The sequence below is a fragment of the Lathyrus oleraceus genome, chromosome 6 (genome assembly GCF_024323335.1).
Source record: "Lathyrus oleraceus cultivar Zhongwan6 chromosome 6, CAAS_Psat_ZW6_1.0, whole genome shotgun sequence".
NCBI lineage: Eukaryota > Viridiplantae > Streptophyta > Magnoliopsida > Fabales > Fabaceae > Lathyrus > Lathyrus oleraceus.
In genome coordinates, this window is record NC_066584.1 from 473,476,014 (window position 1) to 473,492,475 (window position 16,462).

General features: G+C 37.4%; 1 protein-coding gene across 1 annotated transcript; it reads left to right on the forward strand.

Annotated features, from left to right (window-relative positions):
* The first annotated feature begins 1,933 nt into the window (after positions 1-1,933).
* On the forward strand, positions 1,934-4,025 carry LOC127096326 (uncharacterized). The gene is made up of 3 exons (XM_051034910.1): positions 1,934-2,078; positions 3,528-3,681; positions 3,818-4,025. The coding sequence occupies exons 1-3, from the start codon at positions 1,934-1,936 to the stop codon at positions 4,023-4,025; spliced, it is 507 nt and encodes a 168-aa protein (XP_050890867.1).
* The last annotated feature ends 12,437 nt before the right edge of the window (positions 4,026-16,462 follow it).

The following is a 16,462-nucleotide window of genomic DNA, read 5'->3' on the forward strand; positions in this document are numbered from 1 at the left end:
TTCTTGTAACCTAAGCCACATTACAACCTTTGAAAGACCTCTTGATTCACATTTTTCACATGATTTGGTATTTGTTGTGATAACCGCATGATTTGAGTTGTTGTTGATTTAATTGCTTGGATGAGTGAAAGTAACCCTTCATGTTATTCATCATCATTATGATGTATGTGTAAGTTTGATTCAATTTTGACATATATGGCTTTGAATTCCTTGGTATGGTTTTTGCACTTTACCATTTCCTTTATTCATGTTTTGTCTAGAATTGAGATAGGTGAATTGAGAAAATGCCAAACGCTTTTGAACCATTTGAATGTCCTTGGTAAATCCTTGTTTCAATCTTTTGTGTCATTGCTTTGGTTGTAAGGGTGGAAACTTTTGTTTAGGGACAAACAAAATGCTAAGTTGGGGAGAGTTGTTAGGGACCAATTAGTACTACTTTTTATATCATTTTATTGGTCCCTTTTACCAAGTTTTGATGTAATTACACACTTTTTATTCTTATTAATTCGTATAAATGCAATTACGTTTAATTTATTTTGTTTTGAATAGTTATTTCACATTTCTATTAGTTTTGTAGAATTTTTGGATGAGAAAGCTTTGGATTGCAGCATCATAATTTGGAAGATTTTGGATGAAGCTTGCAAAGCAAGGAAACTGAGGCAGCTTCAGTTCGCCCCGCGAACTGAATGAGACAGCATCAGTTCGCCCCGCGAACAAAGTTCGCCCCGCGAATCCAGCAAACTGATTTTTGGGTCAAAAGTGTTGTTTTGAAGGCCAGCTGGTTTTGCCATTTTGGTGTTTGCCTTGGAATAGCTTTTCTGCTTTGGATGAGAATGACCAATTAGGGAAATGTCAACCCTTTTTGTAAAGAAAAATACATTATTCTAGGGCATTCATTCATTATCATTCACACATTGAGATATTTTGTAAGGGAGAAAACAGAGTTTTCTCTTCTTTAACTTTCTGCTTTGAACAATGATGATGAGGAGCTAAACTCCCTTTTGTCAAGATTGGAGGTAGTAGCTATTCTCATATGTTTATGTATTCCATTTGATTTATATATATGATAAAGATTGTTGATGTATTGAATACTGTTTTTGCCCTAAGTTGAAAACCAGATTTGAGTAGTTGTCGAGAGAGATTATTTGAGTCTTGACATAAAACAGATTTTCAAGTAGTGAATAAGTTGTAGAGATAGATTTATTCATTGCTCTTCTTTGGTATTAAACATTAAAGATTGCTATATTGATAGTTAGGTGGAGAGATCGTCTAAGGATCAATATAGTGATTATCACGATATCATTTAGACATAAATGACTTTGAGAGGATACTTGAACATCATCAATAATCTTAAATCTATATAGTTATCATAAGGAAGCATAAACATTTGAAATAGTGAACTCCAATCTTGCCAAGCTTTTATATTAGATTAAAACCATTTTACTGTTTTTAGTGATATTTACTCACAAGATAACTTTCCAACCAAAACAACCTTGTTACTTTCTAAACTTATAACATTTGGATTATAGAACGGCGGTAATATCAACCAATCTCTGTGGATACGATATAAAATATTTGCCGAAGATATACTTTTCAACAGGCGTTACCAGCAAAACAAGAAAGTTGGGAAAGAGGCTCCGACTTTGCAGTTGAAGTCTGTCGAAACCTCTGGACAGAAAAGGCAACTCCCAAAAGGAGTATGGACGGAAAAAGGGAAGATTGTGGAAAATCAGACAATAGCCATGATTGTTGGCCATGCGGGAAGAAAAGGGATAGTATCATCTCAAAGAATGAAATGTTCTCTCAGATTGAAAATAAGAAAGAACCTGAGAACATGATGCAGTCCAAGGAGGAAGAGCCTGAATACTCTCCTCAGTCGAATGAGGAGGAACCTGAGTATTCTCCCTAGTCCGATGAAGAGTTCGATGATGATATGTACGATGATACTAATGATGAAACTTATGGTGAAGATTTCATCATTAACTACAACATCATATCAATGTTGCCTGCAGAATATGATATGGTATCGGAAGTCTCCGAAGCAAAGGAGGACTTCATGCCAGACGAAACTGTTGGAGGTAAGCCACTATGTTATTACGTTATGGATAGTGGCATGATCGATGATCAAAAATCCATGTTCGAAAGGCCTAGACCAGGGATGATGTACCATCTGAAACCTTTGTTCATAAGGGCAAAGGTCGATGGAATAACAGTGAATAAAGTGTTCGTAGATTGAGGTGTAGCTGTCAACTTGATGCCTTACACTTTGTTCAAGAAGATGGGGAAATGCGATGATGATCTCCGATAACACAATATGGTTTTATCCAACTACGAGGGAAAAATCAGTAACATACTTAGGGTTATCCAAGTCGATCTAGCTGTTGATACAACCATACGATCAACGCTTTTTATGGTAATAAACTCTAGAGAAAATTCCAACCTGCTCCTAGGACGGGAATGGATCCATGGAATAAGATCAGTACCATCGATTGTACATCAAAGACTAATAATCTGGAGAAAGGATGGCATCATTGAAAACATTGAAGCTGACCAGAGTTATTACATGATCGATGAGGCCAAGGGCTCGAAGAAACCTTTCGACCAACATTTGGCAAACATCGCGGCTTATGATGACGAATCAGGGTCCTACACTTCAGTCAACACAGGCCGTGTCCTGAATCTCGATCCCGACTACGGATTCATCTGGGATGCTGAAGAAGAAACGGACCATAAATGGTAATTCCACGTACAGGGTGGCCTGCAGTCAATGGAGATGACTGCTGAGTCAGAACGTTTGACTCAAATTTCGGCCTATTTGGCTGAGAACAAAAGAAAGTCGGCTCTAGAAGATGAGAAACTATAAAATTTGGCTATCAAAGCCGAAGATGAAGAATGTGAATATGGTCGACAAGGTCAAATAATAACTTCAGAAAGTTGGAGGCTTAATTGCATTTATGACAATGAGCCTTTGGGGTTTGAGAAAAACCCATTGAATGAGGTGCAGAGAATTCAAGCACAAGACCAACTTGAAGAGATAGATCTAGGAGATGGAGTCACAAAAAGACCAACATATATAAGCATAAGAGTTGGGTCAAAGATGAAGTTTAAACTGATCGAAGTATTGAAAGAATACAGAGACTATTTTACCTAGAACTATGGCGAAATGCCCCGCCTGGATCGAAGTGTGGTGGAGCACCGATTGCTTATTCAACCGGGAAAATGGCAAGTGAAGCAACATCATCGATCGTTTGCTCCAGAAATCACGATAAAGATTAAACAGAAGATCGAAAAAGTCCTCAAAAGCTGGTTCATCAAAACTGCAACGTATGTCGAATGGTTAGATAATATAGTACATGTTATTAAGAAGAATGAAACTCTTAGAGTCTGTAGATTTTAGAGACTTAAACAATGATACTCCAAAATATGAGTATTTGATGCTCATGGAAGAAATTCTAGTCGATTCAGCCGCAGGCTTTGAATACTTGAGTATACTTGATGGTTACTCTGCTATAATCAAATTCTCATAGTGAAAAATGATGTTCCCAAGACGACATTTCGATGTCCTGGAGCTTTGGGAACATACAAATGGATTGTGATACCATTTGGTTTAAACAACGCCGGAGCAACCTATCAAAGAGCCATGAATGCCATATTCCATGATTTCATTGAAAATTTATGCAGGTATACATTGATGATATTGTGATAAAATCTTCATCTGAAAATGATCATCTGGATCATCTTCGACGCTCATTTGAGAGGATGAGAAAATATGGATTGAAAATTAATCCATTAAAATGTGCTTTTGGTGTACATGCAGGAGACTTTTTAGGTTTCCTAGTACACAAGAAAGGCATCGAGATCAACCAAAACAAAACAAAACCAATTTTGGATCTCAAGCCTCCATCGACAAAGCAACAACTTCAGTCTTTGTTGGGGAAGATAAACTTCTTGAGAAGATTTATATCAAATCTAAGTGGCAAGACGAAGGTGTTTTCGCCACTACTCAAGATCAAAAAGGAAAGTGATTTTCACTGGGAAGAAGAGCAGCATGAGGCTTTCGACGCCATCAAGGAGTACCTCACAAAGCCTCCCATTTTATTACCCCTTAGTAGGAATAATAATATGAGTTTGTATATTGATGTTTGGATACGACCATAGGAAGTATGTTAGCTCAAGAGGATGACAATGGTGTCGAAAGACCCATGTATTACCTCATTTGAATTTTGATAGATGTTGAAACTAGGTACAATGTGATTGAAAAACTAAGCATGTGCTTGTACTTCTCATGTATGAAATTAAAGCAATATATAAAACTAGTGGATGTTTATGTTCCATCTCATTGTGATGTTATTAAACATATATTGTCTAAACCCATTCTACATAGTCTAATTGGGAAATGGGCGATAGCATTAACAAAATTTTCTTTAACATATAGGCCTTTAAGGGCTATGAAAGGCCAGATAGTGGCAGGTTTTATTGTAGATCACACTATAGTCGAACCTTCACTAAACATGGTTGACACGAACCCTTGGAGGTTATACTTTGACGGGTCAAGTCACAAAAATGAACAGGAGTTGGGATCTTAATATTATCCCCACAAGACATTCTGACGAAGTTCAAACGTAAAGTTGACGGAAAGTGTTCCAATAATGAAGTAAAGTACGAAGCCCTAATAACTGGTCTCAAAATCTTAAGGGACTTAGGGGCCAAGAAGGTCGAAATAAAATGGGATCCATAGCTAGTGATCAGACAAATCACACGAGAATACAAGTGCATTAAAGAAAATATGTTGATGTATTTTGCAACAGCGACACAACTATTAGAGTGCTTCGAGGTTGTCAACATCACGTATGTGCCCATAATGGAAAATCAAGAAGCCAACGGGTTAGCATAAATTGCCTCTGGATACAAGGTATCGAAAGAAAAGCTCAAGGATTTTATTGAAGTAAAATAAAAGATGGTGTCGAAGATCTCGCTGTCACCTAATATGGCAACCCAAAAACTGGGGGCGAAGAGGTCTTCAGCAATAAATTTCTTCAAAAAATTTGAAATTTTTGCAAGACACGAAAGATTGGAGAAAACCAATCATAGAGTACTTAGAAAATCCATTCGGAAACACTCACAGGAAAATCAAGTATAAAGCTTTAAGCTATGTACGCATAGGAAATAAGTTGTTGAAGAAAATTCTATAAGGAGTGTTGCTAAAGTGCCTTGGAGATACAGAAGCATACTTGGCAATGTCTAAGGTACATAGTGAAACATATGGGGAACATCAAGCTGACCATAAAATGAAATGGATATTATTTTGACAAGGTGTTTATTGTCTAAGTATGTTAAAAGTCTGTATTGATTTCGCCAAAGGGTGCCAAGAATGTCAGATGCACGCAAGCATCCAACGTGTACCAGCCAGCGAGTTGCATGCAATTATCAAGCCTTGGCCCTTTCGAGGGTGGGCATTAGATGTCATCGGTGAGATTCGACCGGCCTCGTCGAAACAATAAAAGTTTATCCTAGTCGGAATAGACTACTTCACAAAATGGATAGAAGTTATCCCTTTGATAAAAGTGTGTCATACCCCAAAATTTGCCCGTTAATCTTGCAAGACATTTTTCAAGGCACTCTAACTCATTTTTTAAGGCATTGATCTTAAAGGAACAAAGACCCAACACACAGGTGGTCAAATCCAGAAAATGGCTTAAAATGGCTTGCTCGTTAGGTGAGCCAAATCATTCGCCTAGCGAACTCTTCGCTGCGCCACTCGCCTAGCGAAGCTTGCGAATACCAGAATTTTTGGGCTTCATTCTGAGCCCATCAGGTCACAAAAACTATTATAAATACCAAGACCTCATTCAGAAAAAAGGGAGATCAGTCAGAGAAAAGGACAGAAGGAGACGGACAGAAACCCTAGCAAGGAAACCCTAACAGAAGCAACCAAGCAAACCCTGGAGGCTAACCAAGAGAATTTAGAGCAACCCTAAAGGAAACCCTGAAGGCAACTCATCTGCACAAAGGTTACCTCCGCCCAACTCAATCCGACACCAAGAGTGATCTGCCAATTCAACGTTGCAATTCAATTGCAAATAGGTTTGCACTACCATTACCGCTTTATGCTCTTAATTTACATGTGGCATTATGATTGAATTTATAAACACATATTAGATTTTGCATATGGGTTTAAGTATATATGAATGTGCAAAATAATGTCTTGAATGTTTAACCATGTAATTTCTGTAATGGATGCCATAGGGTTTGGAGCTCGCTGAAATCGTACTGTTCTTAAATTCAAACCCGCAGCCGTTCGCTAGCACATCGCTAAGCGAACCTGTAGCGAGTGTTCGCTAAGCCCTCGCTAGGCGAGGCAGCAGCGAACGTGACAGTCGCTGACTTTTCTGTTCTAATCTTTGCTCATATGACATGTTTTATCATAGCCATGCATTGTTTACCTGACCCTATTACTGTTGTGATTCCTTTTGTTTGGTGCAACTCTCGATTGCACCCTGATTTGGTGTTCTGACCTGTTTGCTGAATTTTGTAAGGGTTCACATACTCCCGGAAAAGGTAGCTTGCTAGGTATTCCACTTTATTTGTGGGATACCCTTATGGAGATTCATCCTAATTACCTAATTGATTACGATATGGAGATTCATCCTAATTGCCTAATTGATTATAAAATATTGCCTTTGAATATGTGATCTTGGCCCTCTCTTTGTTGCCTTACGAAATTACGGTCATGTCCCGCGAATGTGGGGATAGACTTAGTAAAGACCCTTCGATTAAATCATCATGTCTCTATAAGATAAATCATAGTCCCTCGGATGCTGCCTGCGAATATATGATTTTGTCCCTCGATGACCCGTCGCTGTAGCCTACGGTTAAATGATGATCGTCCCTTCGAATGCTAAGGTATCCTTACAAACGTTGCCTTCAATGGCCAATCGATGTCCCTTACATCCAAAGGACAAGACTACTTACTTCTCAATAGTAAGGACAGTTTTACCCTCATAAGGATAGGAAATACCTATAAAGACCTGGGTAGGTATAACTCTTAATTGCTGACTCACGACTTAAAATATTTTTCACACCCCACAAATTTGCAAAATATCTATTAGAAAATCACCACTTGGCATACATTCGTACTAGGATCATTGCCAAGTTATATTTTTCTAAACAACTTTCAAAATTAAACGAGATAAATACTTTGTATACATTCGTACAAGAATCATTACAAAGTTAAACTCTCTCTTCAAAACATTTTCTAAGCAGTTCACAAACACTTTTTTTTTTCAGACAAGAAAAATAGCATAAGTGATCAAGTAATTAAGAGCCCATGGATAACCATGGATACAAAGGGTGCTAACACCTTCCCTTTGTATAATGTACCTCCCGAACCCAAAATCTAATCAAGGTCTTTCCTGTTCTTTTCCGCCTTTCCTTATTGGATAAAAGAAAAGTCGGTGGCGACTCTTGCTAACCGCGACATTTGCTTTCCAAAGTAAAAACACAAAAGTCCAGTTCACCGTATGACAAAGTGGATCAAGAGGTTGTGATCGAATTCATTCAAAAACACATCATGAATAGGTCCGGGGTTCCCGAAACCATTACTACAGATCAAGGCTCAATTTTTGTGGGTCAAAAGATGCAAGAGTTTATTGTTGAAACATGGTTCAAGTTGGTTACTTCCACACCTTACTACACCCAAGAAAATGGCTAAGTCGAGGCAACCAACAAAGTGATAATTGGTTTAATAAAAAAACACGTTGCCAAGAAACCTAAGAATTGGCACAAAACATTAGACCAAATTTTATGGGCTTGTCGAACATCCCCAAAAGAGGCAACGAATTCAACGCATTTCCGTTTGACATTTTGGAACGATGTTGTGTTTCCAATAGAAAATTGTTTACAATCAGTTAGGTTGCAACGGCAAAACGACATCCCGTCGCAACAGTATTAGAGATTGATGTTCGATGAACTAACTGATTTAGATGAAGAAAGGTTGGCTGCAATAGGCATGTTAATCCGATAAAAGGCGTGTGTGACCAAAGTATACATTAAAAGGATTAAGATGAAAACCTTTGTGATAAATGATTATGTTTGGAAAGTAATTTTACCTATGGATCAAAGAGATCGAACTTTAGGAAAATGGTCACCAAAGTGGGAAGGACCATTTCAAGTAATCCAAACGTTTACTAACAATGCCTGCGAAATTCAGGAGTTGGGTATTGATTGAAGAATCTTGAGGGTAAATGGGAAATATTTGAAAAAATATAAACTTATGCTACAAGAGATTCATATTAAAATGTAGTGAAACTGATCATTAATTATAAAAGTCAAGATAGCATACAAAATGGCCAATCAGCGCTACAATTGCCTCGACAAAGAATTACATCAAGCGGGAAACCTAGACTTAAAGTCTTAGAAAAGGGTCTTCTCATGACCAATTATGCTGTCAAGGAGGCTTTTCTTCTCTGGAAGTTGTTTAATCCTTTCTTTAATTTGAAGGGCCTTTTCACAGTGTGCAATCCCTTTAAGAATCTCCTGGTCGACGACATCTTGAGTAGGAAGAGGTTCAATCGTATCCAAAGAGGCCTTTTGTGCTTCGACCTCGACAATCTTCTTAGTAAGTTCAGCTATTTAAGCTTAATAATATGAGATTTGCTTATCGAAGACTTGTTGTTTATTGAAACGTTCATGTTTCTTGACCTCAAAGTCATTGCGTTTTTTCTCACAAACTTCACTAAAATCCCACTCTAGTCTCATCTCGTTGATATTCATTTTAATTTTAAAATCATCATTCCGACAAAGAGCTAGGTCCTAGATCAGTTGTGTGAATAAAGCTTTGAACTCAATCAAGTATCTAGCAACCAGAGCAGTAAGCTCGTGTCGGGCAAGTTTGTTGAGCAGCTTGAGGATGTCGTGCGCCAATGGTTCTTCTTCATCGATGATAATTAGAATCTCACGCTCAAACAAATAATAATTTAAATTTTGAAGTTTGAGAGTGACAGTGGCATCCATTCCTGGAGCATGTACGACAGTCGAAGAAGAAGGTTGAGCCTCAATCAATATTTGGCGAAGTTGCTGCAGCTTTCTTAGGGCCTCTGTTGGATTCTATCGTTTCATGGACAAAACCTCTTCTGGAGTGAAAGTGCTAAAAGAAGTACCTTCGTCAGCAGCGGTCGAAGGGGCCTGAGTTTGTTGAGTGTCAAGATTTGTTGAGCCTCAGGCGACACACTTCGAAACTCATCTTACCTTTGAGGACTCGAGAGAGTAGTAGTCTCAGCTGGTTGGTTTTCAACCCTCACATTGATTGTGGGCTCAATAGGAGTTGAATCATCCGTATGTACCTGTAACAAAGAAGTCAGGATCCATGTCGTAGAATAATTCACGGGGTGGCGAAACAAGGGGAGTCAAATACCTGGGGAGCCACGTGTTGTAGGGAAGCTAGAGTATTTTTTTGTTTGACCCTTGGGTGCAAAGACTTCAGTAAGATCATCGGGAACTGAGGTCTTTGCAGTAGAAGAAACAATTCTTGAAGAAGTTTTTTTGGATGTAATTTTCTTTTTTCTGGCCGGAATAGGTAGAGTAGCTGGTGGCGCCTTTGATGTAGGAAAGATATGGGAATGCGTGTTGCCATCAGAATCTTCACTATCGACCGAAGCTGCCTCTTCAAGAACCTAAGTCATAAGATACGTAAGAGGGTGAATGAATTTAAAAACATCATGAAACATTAAGATACAAAGTACCTTTGGTTTCGGAGTCGAAGGCGCCTTTTGTCTTTTTGAAGGTTTGCTTGGGGCTGACGCAGTAGTTGGAACCCTCTTTCGACCCTAGAAGATAAATATAGAGAAAGAAATAAGTTGTTATTTTGCTTCTCAAAGAAGGAAAAGGCGAGGGAATAATGGTTACCTTCTTTGTTTAGGCCTCGTCAACATTAATAATTTGGATTGTTTCATCGGGAGCGTTGGTAGTCGGCGGTGGAGCACGCGTTTCGCCAGTAAGAGTATAGAAAGCGTCGATCATGTGTTGGAGAAAAAGTGAACTAGGAAAACATTGGCGTTGGTAGTCAGACCACCACTCGTTGAAGTCTTTCGTTGTCAAGAAGGATTATTGGAATTTGAAGACTGGTAATTCGAGGTGCTGAGTCGACTTGTGAAATCTTAGGCAAGCTTTATGGCCTTCAAAGTTCAGTGGTCGAATAACCCATATAATGTCAATCGAATGAGACATCAAAGACTTTGGTAACATCTGGCTCATGCCAAATTATTGAGCCACTAAGTTAGGTTGGTAGCTCATGAAACCATATCCCTTTGACCCCGTCTCTACCCTGAAGGACAGTAGTGTATGAGTCAAAAATGCCTTCCATACAACACTCGATTATGCTGCAGCTTGGGGAGAATCACCAAGGAAAGGATTTTTAAACCATTTTAGGCCAAAGATTCGATCCACAAATGAGGCCATACCTGGAACAAAGGAATTGACCTCGATGAACATATTAAGATGCTTCATAAAGAGGTGTTTGTTGGGAGTCTTCTGACATGTCATTAAAGCGAGTCTTGCACCTTCAACTAGTTAATCCTGGTTCAAATGCATTATATGCTCCGACACCGGATAACCCAATTGGTACTCGAAGATGGCATTTAACCAATGTTGCAGCAACCACATATGGCCAAACAAGTTCAGAGCCTTTGGAGTAGAGTGGAAAATTTTCAATTTTAGGGTCGCAAACCCTAGAGAATGGTACAAGGAGGCTACACAAAGTTTACCTAAAGAAACCTATTGACCTTCGTGGATTTGGATTGCCAGGCTCATGTAGCTCTTAGCTATTTGCATAGAGTCAAGATAGAATGCATAATACGAAAGCTAAAGAGCTAGAAATGAAATATGCTCTTCATCAGACACTTCGATAGAATTTTGATCATGGTGGTCTTCGATATAATTCTGAAGGATGACACGACTGAAAGAAAAGGTGGTTTTTGTCAGAAGCATAGGGTCAAAAGTTTCTCCTAAAGGTGATAAGCCTGTAATATCCACCACGTCGAAAAGAGTTAGCGTCAACATACCACGGGGAAGTTGGAAGGTATTAGTCGAACCTTCCCAAAAATACATCGAAGCAATCAACATGTATGGGTTGATTCGATGGGTGTGCCTCGAGATATGGATAGCGTCGAAAATACCCGTTATCCTCCATTGATCTTTGCATTTGCGTTGAACTTTATTAAGCCAAGCCACATAATCCTTATTTCCAGGAGTAGGCATCGACCTGAAAACTCTGGCCTTTGGGTCCATGAACTTCACGTCGATGGTACCATCCTTCTCAAAAGATGGTGGAAGAGCAGGAGTAAAGCCAGGAAAGTGGGTTTGAACATTTTTTGGTTGTGTTTTGGTGTTTGGATACGGCCCATGGAAGGCAATGAGTTTGTCAGCAACTACAAAAGGGATAAGCATTTGGCGTTGCCAGATTTTCACCACAACCTCATCGGTGGATGTTGGCTGGGGAATAGGTTTCAAACTTTCTGCTTCAGTAAGTTGGAACGCGATAGGGTTGTTTCCAGTGTTGAAGGTGGCTATGTCCTTGGTGTTAGTAGAGGAAACCATTGTAGTGAAAGAAGGAGAAAAATGAGGAGAATAATATCGCTTTGAAGAATTGCAGGAAAAATGCACAGATGAATAAGCAGAAAGAAAATGGTGAACATGAAAAAGTGGTATTTATAGGCAAACAGAATGGAAACCAATGGTCAGTCGTTTGACGACAGCTGTCTGACTCAGTGGTAGTGGGAAAGTTAGTAGATTTAGTTGAAAACCCATGACCTAGGAAGTAGCTTCTAATGATGGTATTTTTCTAGGAAATCGTGGCGCAGAAAGGAATCATCATTGTACAGAGCATCATTAGCGATTAGACATCCAACCGGAATTTGGGAAAGTCAAAACACCAAGTTTCTCGATCGAAACTGGCCTTTTAAGGGGGCAATTTGTTAGCTAGAAAATTTCAACCACGCCAAAGGGAAAAATCAAAATAGGAGAGATGCAATCGAAATTGGTCCAACGGTCATGAAGGACCTAAGCCAAGTCGAAGTGAAGTCGACGAAGGGGGTGATCTTATCGAAGTCGAAGCGAAACATGCCATGATTGATACAAATCGTTGGAAGCAGAACATAAGGGAGATGTGGGTTGACAAGGTCTGACGCGTGGCGCATCATGAATGGACCATAACCACCTAACATTTTTTTTATTACTATTTAAGTAGATGTGATTTTCATTTCTGAGGGTGGCATTTGTAATATTGCAATAGGAAAACACTTAAAGTATCAAGCGTCTAAGAGAAGAGTTAACTTACTGCAAAAATGTACACCTGCTTCCACATTTATTTCCAAACCATTTAACTTATCAAGTTATTTCATTTGTTTTGTTTATTTACGTCTTTCTCTTACTTTTACCCTTTTATTTTTATTGCACCTTTTCTTGCAAACATTTTTACTTGTTGTTCTATTGATCCAAACACTTTACCAACAAACACATCATATACTTAACATATAATTAGTATATGACTTTATAGTCGGTCCTGCAAGTAAACCTCGATAGGAAGGCTAGAGATTGTTCGCCCATTGAGAACACACTCATATAACTTTAAGAGATTGTCATTCATGGTTACTGAAAAACCTTTTTCAATCAACTGACCTACACTAATCGGATTTCTATTCATACCAGGAACATAACATATATCCTTGATTAGTACAGTTTCGCCATTGTTCAACTTAACTCTAACATTACCTATTCCTTAAACACTCAGATACTCATCATTAACACATCTGATCTTGGTCCTTTTTCTAGAGTCAAAATCAACCAGCCACTACTTGTTTCTGGTTAGGTGATTTGAGAAGTTGGCGTCCATATACCACCAGTATACCATTGATCCACCTACAATCTCAGATGCCATAAATAACACAAGTTCATCATCAGAATCTTCTCTGTCTATGTTGACTTCTTCACCCTTGATAACCTTGTTTGACCAGCAATCAACAACAAAATGGCCAAACTTGTTGCAACTGTAGTATTGAACCTTTCTCTTGTCAAACATTTCCTTTCCCTTTTGAACATTATGATGTTTCTTATAAGAATTAGAGATTTTTGACTTCTGAACACCACCATCATACGTCTTCTTATTCTATAACCATGCTTGCTCCTGGTTCTTCTTACCAGAAGAAGCTTTCAGAGACTAAACTTTTAGAACATGTTCTAACTTTTGTTCAGAGTTTCTTTCAGTCAGACACGACTCATGTGCCTCTAAAATAATATGAAGCTCTTCAATTCTATTGGTGCTGGTATCTTTAGAGTGTTCTATGGCTGCAACTATGTAATCAAATTGAGGAGTAAGTTGCCCCAATACCTTTTCAATGATTACTTGTTCAGAGACTGTTTCTCCACAAGACTTCATCTCATTAGTGAACACAATCACTTTGGAGATGTAATCAGGTACCTCCTCATTGTTCTTCATGTTGAGATTCTCATATTGCTTATGTAGGTTCTGAAGCTTGACCTTCTTCACTGAAGTGTCACCACCATAGCACTGTACCAGTGTATCCCACGCCACCTTCGCCATTGTTGAATCAATAATTTTCTCAAACACCTTTGCATCCACACACTGATGGATATATAACAATGTCTTTTGACATTTCTTCCTCATTTCTTGTTGTGTAGTTCTCTGCGCTGATGTTGCATTTTCTACAACCGACGTGTAACCGTCATTGACGAGATCAAGAACATCTTGAGCTCCAAACAAACACGCATCTGAATCAACCATAAATTCCAGATCTTTCTGTCAAATACTAGAAGCTTTGTGTTCAAGCTACCTTTTTCGTCGTTCATCTTTGTTCTTGTGCAAATCACTCAGTTCTCACCAACACTCATGTTTACCAAACCCTGAGAATCAAGATCTGTGATTCTCTCCGATTTCAAACTTCAATTTAACGCAAATTTCAGAAACAAAATCAATCACACACCCCACTACAGTCGTGTTTCCCTATGAATCAAACCGAAATTCTAGATACCAAATATTGAAGTTACACCTCCATTAATGCACAAGAAGCTGAAGAAGGTGAAGAATAATTTGTAGAGAATTGAGAAAACAGAGATATAATTATGTAACTAACTTTCTAATTTGAAAATTGCAAAACTGAAATCATTACATTTGAGTTTATATAAACACCTAAATTCATATAAAACTAAAATGCAAATGAAATTCAAAATTAAACTCACTTGAATGTTGAATCACATAATATATATATATATATATATATATATATATATATATATATATATATATATATATATAATTATATATATATATATATATATATATATATATATATATAATGTTCGTTGCAAATTAAAATCCACAACACAATTATTACATTTTTACATTTTTGCTTTTATCATTGTCCTAAATGTAGTATAATAATTGTAGAACTTAGACAAATATTCACTTTAATCTTTAACACATCAACACTCTACCATTGAAATTGAAGACCCCGTTCCCAAAGCCATCACCAACCTAGTTCTGTCTCCAATATTTTCAAGTTGAAAATATTCTACCAATTATTAGTCAACGTTCAAAGTCTTTGGGAGCCCTTTACTAAATTCTCCTCTTTATAGTACTTACATGGATCACAAAATTGATCGGTTAAAAATAAATGTGCTTAATTTAATGACTTTGTATTGTTCATATTATTTTTTATAGACAATTCAAGATTCTTTGTAGAGTAGCGTCCGTTTATAATAAATGGAATAAAAATTTGATATATTCTTGATGGCAATGATGTGGTGCCAAACAAGGCGTGAGGCTTGCTTTTATTACGACCGAATCTCCGCATATTCCTCTTTCATGGATATCATATTTTATACCGATAAGATTTTCTTTTTCTTTCAATTTATCATATCGTCCACTTATAACTATAACTATATAAACTAATCGTTTAAGTAGAATGAAATTATAATAGAAAATATATATATTTTTTCCAAAATATTATGAATAAAATATAGGTCAATTGAAACATGGAGGACAAACAAATATATTCTCATTTATATACATTCTCTTTTTTTTATATATTAAAAACGACATTCATTCAAATTGATATAATACAATGAATAATACAAATTAAAAATCGCTATAAATTGAATAGGATGAATCTGCGAACAAACTCACAGCATTCCCGTTAATAACATATAACGACAAAATGCTTACGAATGTGACAAAACCTACAAATATGATGAAATTGAAATGCTCAGAATATTCATGTCTTCGAGTCAGCAGCATTGACAACGTCAAAATCATTGATTGAATATGCACTGAGTCGAAACTAATATGTCAATCTAAACCAAACAAACACCGCACCAAGACGGAAAATAAAATAACTCTGCAAAAAGATGACGGTCAACACACCGTCACACTAAGACGACGGAATCACGAAGAAAAAACTAAAAATATATGCGAAATCACTTATTTGAATGAAAAGGAAAGGAAAAGGAATTTAGAGGGGTGATTTTGAATAAAAAATTGACCATAAAACTACCTCTCTTTAGTGAATGAAAAATGAGAAAACTAGGGTTGAGGAAAGAAGGAAGGCGGCTTCTGCAAAATTTATATACACTCTCTTAAAGTTCATAAAAAATTAAGATGGGTGGATAAAGTAAAGGATTTGAGAATTTTTTTGACTCAATCCGACAAAAAATTGGACTGGTTGGGCAATAAATTATGCATCCGTAAATTTTAAAAGTGACAAAATATTGTATATATTCCGTTTAAATTTACACTTGTCAAAATGTGCTAAAAAAACAGAGCAATGTAGGAAAATGGAAGAACATGTATGTTCATGCTAAGAACACTAGTTGAATAACTCATTTGAAGTTAGTTAGAAAGAGTCACAATAGGCGAATTCTTCGTATGAATTCAGTCTATTTTTTTAGTTTGAAGTGTGCTCCTTTTGTACTGATACCCCCAACCTGATACATGACAAGGGATGCAAATGCAATCAAATGCTATTCAATAGTCATAATAGCTAATTATCCGATAATTAATGTGCTAGGGAGATATGCCTGGGTATACTGACGTTTGTGAATGCAATATGCTCTTAATGTATTTTGAATGATGTCAAAACTAGGTTGCTTAGATCTTTGTGTATTTGGACCTTACAATCTCAAATGTGCATCATCATCATCATAGAACATGTAAGACTAGATTACATAAGCTATCACATGCCCAAAATATGAATTTTTCACAAAGAGTCATGCATGGGTCGATACATACTGAGTGGATTTTCAAAGAATTTGTGTTTGCCTCAAATGGGTCGATACATCCTGCGCATAGGTTGACTCATTCTTGTCTGGATCGACACAATCTGAAAGGTGTTTTACAAAGACTTGCCACCGCCTTCAATGTATCGATACATTGAAGGAATGAGTCGATACATTG